General features: G+C 38.6%; 1 protein-coding gene across 1 annotated transcript; it reads left to right on the forward strand.

Annotated features, from left to right (window-relative positions):
- Nucleotides 1-2,554: 2,554 nt before the first annotated feature.
- On the forward strand, nt 2,555-3,525 carry LOC116900478 (olfactory receptor 4C5-like). Its single transcript, XM_032902214.1, has one exon. The coding sequence runs from the start codon at nt 2,593-2,595 to the stop codon at nt 3,523-3,525; it is 933 nt and encodes a 310-aa protein (XP_032758105.1). The 5' UTR covers nt 2,555-2,592.
- Nucleotides 3,526-11,933: the final 8,408 nt, after the last annotated feature.

Raw genomic sequence — 11,933 nt, forward strand, 5'->3', positions numbered from 1 at the left:
ACACTGCATGTGCAGGCTGTTCTTGCACTCACATCCTCAAGCCTCAGTTTCTGTGGAACACAGATTACAAGTGTCTGGCTGTCTGGAATTTTTTTTTCTGAATGATATAATAAATTCATATAAGATAGATTTAAATATGTGTTTCTAATGCTGTAAGTTTGGTCATGGAAGTGACCAAATCTTCTAATCAACTAAGGACCCCTCTGGATACCATGGCCTCAAACTGGATAGTAAATGAAAGTTACTTTATTAAATTACTTAACTGACTGAAAAATAACTTTTTCTTTGTACAAACTCAGATTAAAATCTTTTTTTTTTCCAGAGCTGGGGACCGAACTCAGGGCCTTGCACTTCCTAGGCAAGCGCTCTAACCACTGAGCTAAATCCCCAACCCCAAAATCTTTTGATGACACAAAATTGGCCTAATCTTTACAATCCAGGCACGTATTATCAGTATTTAGTGTGTTCTTTTAGAAACGTTTCTGTGGGTATTTAGCATTTGAGAAAATATAAGCTATTTTGTATTTTGGGTTTCCCACTTGTATGCTAGATTATTTTAAAATTGTTAATTCTATTTAAAAACGATATTAACACCTACTTGATATTTTATATATCTAGCTCGTTCAATTACTCCTCCTTATGTAAACATTAAAATTGTTCTTTCTTTTTATTATCATGAATATGTGCTCTGAAACACTTTCAAGCAAAATTCTATCTTGTTTCTCTTGACTACACTTGTAACCCAAGGAGTATTTGGCTAAGGTCATAACCATTGATATGACCCTTGCCCCTTAGAGCCAGATCTGAGAAGATATCAACTACTATTTATCAACACTGGATAATGCAAGTAAAGAAATCTTGGTCAGTTATCCTTTAAGTATTTCACTGGTTTTTTTTATTGCAAATTTGTAACTTATGAGATAAACCAATTTGGCATTTTCACTTAAAATTCTCTTCTCTGTGAATATGATATATATATATATATATATATATATATATATATATATATGTGTGTGTGTGTGTGTGTGTGTGTGTGTGTGTGTGTGTGTGTAGTATATGTTTACACTTGTTGATGTAAATACGTATATATTTAAGAGTTATTTTTTCTGTTTTCCATATGATCTGTGTTTTATTTCCCCCTCTGATTTCTTGGTAGCACTGAAGAAAGGCTGTTTTTAAAGTTGTCTGCCTAGCTGCTAAATATCTCCTAGAAACAATGTGTGATTATTATTATTATTTCACAGACTTTCACAGGTATTTAAAAATGACTGTGAAAAATAATGTGCTCTTGTCTCTAAACCATATTTGTTTCCTTGCTGGGTTCACCTGAGTTCCTTAGTTTGCTTATATTTTTAAAGTATCAAGAGTATTATATATTTTTATATGGCTAAATATATTTATTTCTGCATTTAACTATTTTCTGAATATATTCAATAGTTAGTCTCTTACTTCCTGAGTTGTTATCCATTTATCTTCTGATTAATACTAAAGTAAATGTTTTGAGAATATAAATAATAATATGCACTTTTATTATTATTCCCCTTTATCAAAAATCTTAAGTTTATGGAAAACTATATGTTTTGGGGATGAGATGGCTCAGTAGATAAAGCGCTTTTGTACAGGCATGGGAGAACCAGAGTTTGGAACCCTAGCACCATGTAAAACCTGGGCATGTTAGTACTTACTGAAACTCCTACACTGGGAGAGTGAAGACCAGCAAAGTCCTGCCTGTCTAGTCAATCACTGAGTTCCAGGAATAGTGAGTCCTATCTCAAACAATAAGGAGAACAATTGGGAAAGACACATCATACTGACCTCTGTCCTCCTGGTCCACAGACATATGCAAGCATACGCACACTTATCCATACCCAAAGAAACATATACAGGCATCACACACACACACACACACACACACACACACACACACAAATAAAAAAGACTTAAGATTTGATATATGTGATAAACACATTCAATATCACTTCCATACAGTTTACAACTTCTCCTCTGTTAAATATGACAAATTTTAGCAGCATAGTTGGTGAATTCATAGTCCATTTAATTCTAAAGAACATGTTCTGTCCAGTAAATCATGGTGTTTTTGCTTCTTTAGCTCAATAGTAATTTTTTCTTGGTTAATCATCTTTCTTAAACTGTACTCCTATGTGTAAAATGTCCCCCAGAAACCTAAACGTGACTAGTTCTGAAATAATGACCTCTGAAGTTTCCAGTAAATTTGTAGAATATTCCATTTCATCATGCTGTGTGTTCTCTTCAGCATAGGCTTCATTCAGGATATCTTAAGTAAAGCCATGTGTGTGTGTGTGTGTGTGTGTGTGTGTGTGTGTGTGTGTGTGTGTGTGTGTGTGTATCCAGATCTGAAAGATCAAAAGGCTATACACTTATTATATGACCAATACATGGTCCAGCTTTAAGGAGCTTTAAGACTGGGATTTTCTGCTTTCTATCTCTATCTGTGTTACAGTGAAAAAATACATGAAAGAAATTGTTTGCTTCTTCAACATTTTTTAGCCACAATTCTAATTGTTTTGCTATTCACAGATCAATCAATTATCCAAATTTCTAACTAGATCCATGAAGCAAATGAATAATGTAACAGAATTCATCCTGCTTGGGCTGACACAGAACCCAGATGTGCAGAAACTCTTGCTTGTCATATTTACACTCATCTACTCTCTTACCCTCATCGGCAACCTACTCATTATTGTAACAGTCATCTCTAGCCCAGCCCTGGGATCCCCCATGTATTTTTTTCTGTCCTTCTTATCCTTTGTAGATGGCTGCTGCTCTTCCACTATGGCACCCAAAATGATATTTGATTTGCTTGCTGAAAAGAAAACTATCTCCTTTAATGGCTGCATGACTCAGATCTTTGCAGAACATTTCTTTGGTGGAGTGGAGATCATCCTGCTCACAGCCATGGCCTATGACCGCTATGTGGCCATCTGCAAGCCCCTCCACTACATGATCACAATGAATAGGAGAGTATGTGGATTCCTGGTTTCCATGGCCTGGGCTGGGGGATTTCTTCATGCTTTGATTCAAATTCTTTTTATGGTCTGGTTGCCTTTCTGTGGCCCAAATATCATTGACCATTTCATTTGTGACCTTTTCCCTCTCCTAAAACTTTCCTGTACAGACAACCATATCTTTGGACTCTTTGTTGCTGCCAATAGTGGGCTAATGTGTATGCTAATTTTTTCTATTCTTCTCACCTCTTATGTGCTCATCTTTTGCTCTCTAAAGACCCACAGCACTGAAGAACAGCTGAAGGCTCTCTCCACCTGTGCTTCCCATATTACAGTGGTCCTCCTATTCTTTGTACCCTGCATATTCGTTTACCTTAGGCCCACAGTCATCTTCCCCTTTGACAAAGCTGTGGCTGTGTTCTATACTGTGATAACACCCATGCTAAACCCTTTAATCTACACCCTCAGGAACACAGAGGTGAAAAATGCCATGAGAAAACTCTGGAACCAAAGAAAACCTAGGAAAAGATTTACATGAATAGAAAGGATAGAAATAGATTTGTTTACTATTTTACCAAGTGTGACTCATGTAAGTTATACTGCTATTGAACTAGAATATGTGAGTATATTTCATTCTCCTTATCTTCTAGAGCTATATGGGTTTCTATTTCATAAAAAATGATATGTTACTAAAGATAACTGAAAACTCTTCTACTTAGAACATTTTGAGTAATAAAAGTCTTTGAGAGCAAAATTGATCCCAAAATTTAGTCAGCCATACTACCCAACCTTACTTTTTACATAATAAAAGATTTTATCTGATCAAAGCCAAGGAGTGGTATAAATTTCTTCCACATATAACCAAAGAATAATCTAGATAACTCAATAACTCAATCTCTTGGGTAGAAGGTGTTTTCTGGAGATTTTCATGTCTGTGAAAAAAAAAATTCCACATACTTTTCTTCCAAAATATCTTGTCTTGAATAAGTCAGTATCTTAGTTCTTAAGAGAAACTCAATACATAAAAATAATGGATATCTAAACAGATACCAGATACCAAAGTTAGACCAAGAATAGGTAAACTTTCTAAACAGGCCCATATCCCATAAGAAAATATAAGATGTCATTAAAAACCTCCCAATCAAAAAAAAGCCCAGAGCCAGATAGATTTAGTTCAAAATTCTACCATACCTTCAAAGAAGATCTGATACCAATATTGCACAAACTATTCCATAAAATAGAAACAGAAAAACAATTCTTAACAATTAAAGGAAGAATCACCATTCCTGACCTCAAGCTCTACTACAGAGCAATAGTGATTAAAAAAACTGCATGGCATTGGTACAGAGACAGACAGGTTTGATCAATGGAATAGAATCGAAGACCCAGAAATAAAACCACACAATAAGGCATACTTGATCTTTGACAAAGAAGCCAAAAATATACAATGTACAAAATAAAGCATCTTCAATAAATAGTGCTGGTCTAACTGGATGTCTGTATGTAGAAAAATGAAAATAGACCCATATTTTTCACCATGCACAAAGCTCAAGTCCAAGTGGATTAAGGACCTAAACAGAATTCTTAATCAAGGAATCTCTAAGGACTGAGAAGAACTTAAATCTGTTCAATCAACATCCTTATTCATCAAGGAAATATAAATCAAAATGACTCTGAAATTTTAATTTATATTTTTCAGAAAGGCTAATATCAAAAAATCAAGGGCTATCCCATGCTGGTGAGGATATAAAGAAAGGGGAACTGTGGTGCTTTGAATATGCTTGACCCAGAGAGTGGCACTTGGAAATGAGGCCTTGTTGGATGAATGTGACCTTGTTGGAGGAAATGTGTCGATGAGGGAGTGGGATTTGAGACCCTCATTTTAGCCATGTAAGAGCTAGTCTTCTGTCGGTCATCGGATCAAGATTTAAAACCCTCCCCTCTTCCTCTCTTATGACTTCCTAGATGCTGCCATGCTTCCTGCCTTGATGATAGTGGACATAACCTCTGAAAGTGTAAGTCAGGCCTAATTAAATGTTGTCCTTTCTGAGAATTGTCTTGGTCATGCTGTCTCTTCAGAGCAGTAAAACCCTAAGACAGAAGTTGTTACCAGGGACTGGGGTATTTCTGTAATAGGCTTAACCATGTTTATGTTCGGAAGAATGTAGAATTGGGGACTTTTGATTTGTAAAGTGACGGAATGCTTTAAGTAAAGCTTAATGGACCATCCTTGTAGGTATATGGCAGACATTGGTGATGAGGGTTATTTGAACTGTGGGGGTCTGGCTCAAGAGTTTTCAAAGGAGAAGAACATTAGTATGTGGCCTAGAGACTATTCTTGGGTCATTATAGAGAACTTGGCTGCTTTTTGACTTTTTGTGAAGAGTCAGCTGAGGTTATCAAAAAGATTCAGATCAATCATATTGACAAGTCAGTCTCAAAAATGTCTAGTTTAGACTATCCTGTGGTGCAGTCTTATGAAGAATATTTTAATCAAGCATAGCAAACTTAAAGAGAAAAAGTGAGATCAGTGGCCTGGCAGATAACCACCCAAACACTGTAGACTGCGTGCTTCCCAGGAAGTCCACAGTGACAAAGGACACAGGTCAGAATTTTGCCCAAGCACCCACACTAGTTAGGATACCCATACAACCCAGATGACACAGGAACTACCCCTCCCCCAGTTCTACCTTCTGTCCAGCAAACTTTCCCACTGGGTCAGATCAGCTGCCTGGCAGATATCTATCCAAATACTGCAGCCCACTTGCTTTCCAGGAGGGCTGGTGTACCAAGGACACAAGTGAGAATTTCACCCAAATACTCATGCCAGTTGGAATACCCACACAAACCTGCTGACTCAGAAACAACCACTTGCCCTCCAAGCTCCACCTTCCTTCCCACCCACTTTTTTACTGGTCCACAGCAGTGGCCTGGCAGTTACCAAGGGTATAGGAAGTTCACAGTAACAGGGGTATAAAAGGCCTGCTCTAACCAGAGACACTGCAGCCTGCCTTCAAGGAAACCAGCCCTAACTTAGGTCACAGAGCTCTACTTGCTTCCAAGAAGACTGGTTTCAGTCAGAGATACCCAGTTCAGTTAACACCAGAGATAACCAGGTGGAGAGAGGAAAACACAAGATAATAAATAACAGAATCCAATGCAATTTGGCACCACCATGACCCAGTTCTCTGACCACAGTGAGCCCTGGCAACTGTAATATGCATGAAAAGCAAGATTATGACCTAAAAATACCAACTCATGAAGATGATAGAGACCTTTAAGGAGCATATAAGAACTCCTGTAAAGAAATACAGGAAAACACAGACAAACAGGTAGAAGCCCTTAAAGAAGAAACAATTTTTTAAAAGAAATACAGGCAAAAAATTGAACAAAATGCTCCACAAACTAAAAACTAACAATAAAGAAAGCACAAAGGGAGGTGACCCTGGAGTTGGACAACTTAGGAAAGGGATCAGAGTCTACAGATGCAAACATCACCAAGAGAATACAAGAGATAGAAGAGAGAATATCTGGTGTACTATAAAGAATATTGACATGTCAGCCAAAGAAAATACAAAGTGAGAAAAGCTCCTAAAGCGAAATATCCAGGAAATTCAAGAAAAAATTAAAAGAGCAAACCTAAGAACAATAGTAGAAGAGAGTGAAAAATCCAAGCTCAAAGGGTCAAAATCACCTTCAACAAAGGCGTGGAAGAAGTACACCAGACATGTCACTACAGACTATGAAAGCCAGATGATGCTGGGAAGATGTCATACAGACCCAAACAGAATATAAATGCTAGCCCAGTCTACTATAGCCATCAAAACTCTTCATTAACATAGATGGAGAAAGCAAGATATTCCATGATAAAACCAAATTTACACAATACCTTTCTAAAAATCCATCCCTACAAGGGATAATAGATGGAAAACTCCAAACTAAGGAGGGAAACTACACCCTAGAAAAGGGAAGAAAATAATCTGCTTGCAATGAAACCAAAAGAATAGAGCCACACAAACATAATTCCACCTCTAACAACAAAAAGAACAGGAAACAATAATCAATTTTCCTTATTATTTCTTAACGTCCATGGACTCAATTCCCCAATAAAAAGACATAGACTAACAGACTGGATATGAAAAGAGGACACGGCATTTTGCTGGAATACAGAAAACACACCTCAGAGACAAAGACAGACACTACTTCAGAGTAAAAGGCTGGAAAATAATTTTCCAAGCAAATGATTCCAAGAAACAAGCTGAAGTAGCCATTCTAATATCGAATAAAATTGACTTTTTATCAAATAAAAGTCATCAAAAATATAAAGAAGGACACAATATATATCAAAGGAAAAATCCACCAAAATGAGCTCTCAATCCTGAATATCTATGCTACAAATGCAAGGGCCCCTACATTTATAAAAGTAACCTTACTAAAGCTCAAATCACACATTGCACCTCACACAAAAACAGTACACCTCACTCTCAAAAATGGACAGATCATGGAAACAGAAACTAAGCAGAGACATCGAGAAACTAACAGAAGTTATGAACCAAATGGATTTAACATGTATTTATAGAATATTTCATCTTAAAACAAAATAATTTACTTTCTTCTCAGTCCCTCAGGGTACCTTCTCCAAAATTGACTATATAATTAGTCACAAAACAGGCTTCAACAGATACAAAAAGAGTAAAATAATCCCATGCATCCTATCAGATAACACAGACTAAAGTTGATCTTTAATAACAATAAAAAAGACAGAAAGTGCACATATATATGAAGTTGACCATCCACTTCTCTGTCTGCCGGCTGACCCCCAAGGACTGCCCCATGGCTGTGTCCTCTCTCTTGTCGACCCGAATCAATGTGGATGGAAAACACAAGACAATCTTAATATTTTTAAATCAGCCTAATGACACAACTGTTGGGCTCAGAATCTGTTGTCCTAAACTCAGCAGCTATTCTATATTAGAGTTCATCTGGTGGTGGAGTCTGACACCTGTTCGAATAGTCCTCAGGCTTACATGGTATCTGTGATTCTCCCTACAAAGCCTGGCCCAAAAGCTCTTTCTCTATCTTGCCTCCTCCTCTTACTCCTGGTATCTGGAAGACCTACTTGTATATATTTGCTCAGCAATTAACTTCTATTGTCTTTATTTACCCAATCAAGAGACAATTTCTGAACCTTCACCTACATCCAACAATTCAAGTAATGCAATTTAAAAAGGGGTTACATAGCTAAACAGAGAAATCACAACAGAAGAATCTTGAATGGCTGACAAGCACTCAAAGAAATGTCAAAGTCCCTCATCATCAGAAAAATGCAAATAGAAAAGAACCTGAGATTCTACTTCACACCAATCAGAATGGCTAAAACTCAAGTGACAGCACATGCAGGCAAGGATGTGGAAAAAGAGGAACACTCCTCCATTGTTGGTGGGATTGCAAACTGGTACAACCATTCTGAAAATCAATCTGGTGGTTCCTCAGAAAACTGGAAATAGTTCTACCTAACGACCCAGCTATACAACTCTTGGGTATATACCCAAAAGATGCTCCACCATACCCCAAGGATACATGCTCCATCATGTTCATAAAGCCTTATTTGTAATAGTCAGAATTTGCAAACAACCCTGATGTTCCTCAACTGAAGAATTGATACAGAAAATGTGGTTCATTTACACAATGAAATACTATTTGGCTGTTAAAAACAAAGACATTGTAAATCTTGCAGGCAAATGGATGGAACTAGAAAATATCATCATGAATGAGGTAACTCAGACCCAAAAGGACATTCATAGTATGCACTCACTGATAAGTGGATATTAACCAAAAAGTACAGAATACCTAGGATACAGCCTACAGACTGTTAGAAGTGTAAAAGCAGAAATGCCCAAGTGAGGAGGCTTCAACACCACTTAGAAGGGGAAATGAAATAATCTCTGGATGTGGAGAGAGGGATGGGTCTGTGTGGATTAGGGAACGTAGAGGGGAAAGGGGGAATATGATCAGATATATGCAGGGAGGGGACAGGAGAGAAGCCCAGAGGGCCAGAGAATAAATGGAAATAAGCGCCCTCAGGGAGTGAATGGTAGGGAGAACCTCTAGAGATTACCAGAGAGCCAGGAGGTCAGACACTCTCAGGACTCATTGGTGGTGACCTTAGCCAAAATGCCTCACATTGGGAAAAGAAAACTTGAAGAGTCCACATCCAGTAGATATATAGTTGGGGGACAGGGTTACTAACCCACGGTCAAAATTTCTGACCCAGAATTGTTCCTATCTAAAAGAACTGCAGAGAAAAAATGGAGAAGAGAGTGAAGGAAAGGAGGTCCAAATTGAGATCCATTTCACGGGGGGAGTTACCAAGGTCTGACGATACTATGCTATGCTATGCTATGATGTACTTACAGAGGGGAGCCTGACATTGCTGTCCTCAGATAGGCCCTACCAACAGCTGACTGAGACAGAGCAGATAGTGCAACACCTCAAGCTCCTCCACAAGTAGAGGACATGACCTGTGGTCATGTAGGCTCAAGACAGATCTCCATTTTATTGAGGCACCCAAAGTCCTGGAGAACTTAGCCAATAAGCTTTCCTTCCCAGACACTCCTCCTTGCAAAAGGTATTTAGTCTCTGGACCACCCTGAGAAGTAGGGTATGGTTTTCCACATCCACTTTCTGCCATGATAATAAATGTCTTTTTTGTCAACATAGGGTTTTATTATGGAGGTCTCAATAATATATTACAGCAGTTCTCAACTTTCCTAATGTTGTGACCCTTTAACACAGTTCCTCATGTTGTAGTGACCCTGAATCATATTTTTTCATTTTTTTCTTTTATTGAATATTTTTCTTTTATTGGATATATTTTTATTTACATTTCAAATGTTATTCCCTTTCCCAGACATAAGCCCCCTATCTCATCCCCATCCCCTTCTTCTATAAGGGTGTTCTCCTCCCCACCCACCCCTCCTTCACTCACCCCCACAACATCCCCTGCACTGGGGGTCCAACCTTGATAGGACCAAGGGCTTCTCCTTCTATTGGTGCCTAACAAGGCCATCCTTTGCTACATATGCAGGTGGAGCCATGGGTCAGTCCATGTATATAGTCTTTGGGTAGTGGTTTAGTCCCAAGAGCTCTGGTTGGTTGGCATTGTTGTTCTTATGTTCTTCAGCTCTTTCAATCATTTCTCTAATTCCTCCAATAGGTACCCCTTTCTCAGTTCAATGGTTTGCTGCTAGCACCTCTGTATTTGTCACACTCTGACTGAGACTCTCAGGAGACAGCTATATCAGGGTCCTGTCAGCATGTACTTCTTAGCTTCATCAAGGGGGGCAGGTTCTGAAAGGCCAATGCTTCAGTCTCTGTTCCAAACAGAGTCTCCATATCCCCTCCTATGAATATTTTTGTTTCCCCTTTTAAGGATTAAAGCATCTGCACTTTGGTCATTTTTCTTCTTGTGCTTCATGTAGTCTGTGGATTGAATCTTGGGTAATTCGAGCTTTTGGGCTAATATCCACTTATCGGTGAGTGCATATCATGTGTATTTTTCTGTGTTTGGGTTACCTCACTCAGGATGATATTTTCTAGTTCATTCCATTTCCCTATGAATTTCATGAAGTCATTGTTTTTAATAGCTGCGTAGTACTCCATTGTGGAGATATACCACATTTTCTGTATCCATTCTTCTGTTGAAGGGCGTCTGGGTTCTTTCCAACTTCTGGCTATTATAAATAAGGCTGCTATGAACATAGTGGAGTATGTGTCTTTTTTGTATGTTATAGCATCATTTGGGTATATGCCCAGGAGAATAGTTGGGTCCTCATGTAGCACAATGTCCAATTTTCTGAGGAACCTCCAGACTGATTTCCAGAGTGGTTGTACCAGTTCGCAATCCTACCAACAATGAAGGAGTGTTTCTCTTTCTCCACATCCTCAACAGCATCTGTTGTCACCTGACCCACGGCTCCAACTTCATATGTAGCAGAGGATGGCCTTGTTGGGCACCAAAGGGAGGAGAAGCCCTTGGTCCTGCCAAGGCTTGAACCACCCCCCACCCAGTGTAGAGGAATGTCAGGGGGGAGTCTGGAGTAGGAGGTGGTTGGGGAGGGGGAAATACCCTTATAGAAGAAGGAGAGGGGATAGGATAGGAGGCTTATGGCTGGGAAATCAAGAAAGTGAATAACATTTGAAATGTAAATTAAAAACTATGCAATAAAAAAAGTCAGACTGAAGTACACATGCCATGCAACTGCATGTATATAAAATTTACAAGCAGGAGAAACTGAGCTAGTATTTTGGGGTGTATACTTCAATGATAAAACTAGAAATAAAATCAATACTGTGGTTTCCTTAGCAAGGAAGGGAGTGGGTGACAGGGGACAGTTGACCAGTGGCAGTATAATGGCATAGCTTCAACAGTGGCAATATAAGTAAACTTGACTTTACTTTGTTATTAAAAAATAAATGAAAAAAGAAACAAACAAGCAAAACAAAATAAACAAAAGAGACCAGCATCACTGAGGTGAAATCTTCTGGGGAGCTCTTTTTGAGAGCACAAAGAAGCTGTATTCCAGAGATAGCCTAGGTTATACCTCAGGTTGCATCTAGACTTGGTAATGTGTAAGAATTTAGGTGGTATTAGTTTTGAAAGCATGAAGTTGTCGTGAAAAACAACTAAGACTTGGTACTGTGAGAGACCAGGCCATTAGTGATGGTACAGCCTCAGTTACAGTTGATGGCCTAGGACTGAAGGGGTCATGCCAAGAAGTTGAGGCTTAGCAACATGAAGCAAGCCTATGAGAGGCTATTGGTGAGTCCTAATTGCAGCAGAAGACCCCAGAATATTGGAGATGCTAGTATCATTGGATAACTACCAAGAACAGCAGCAGCAGTGGAGTGGAGTCAACCAGAGTCTAGAATGCTACAGAGGGCAGA

The sequence above is a fragment of the Rattus rattus genome, chromosome 5 (assembly GCF_011064425.1).
Source record: "Rattus rattus isolate New Zealand chromosome 5, Rrattus_CSIRO_v1, whole genome shotgun sequence".
Taxonomy (NCBI): Eukaryota; Metazoa; Chordata; class Mammalia; order Rodentia; family Muridae; genus Rattus; species Rattus rattus.

Bases quoted from the DNA above. Each gene is read 5' to 3' on its own strand.
- LOC116900478 (XM_032902214.1), top strand. From the start codon at position 2,593: ATGAAGCAAATGAATAATGTAACAGAATTCATCCTGCTTGGGCTGACA.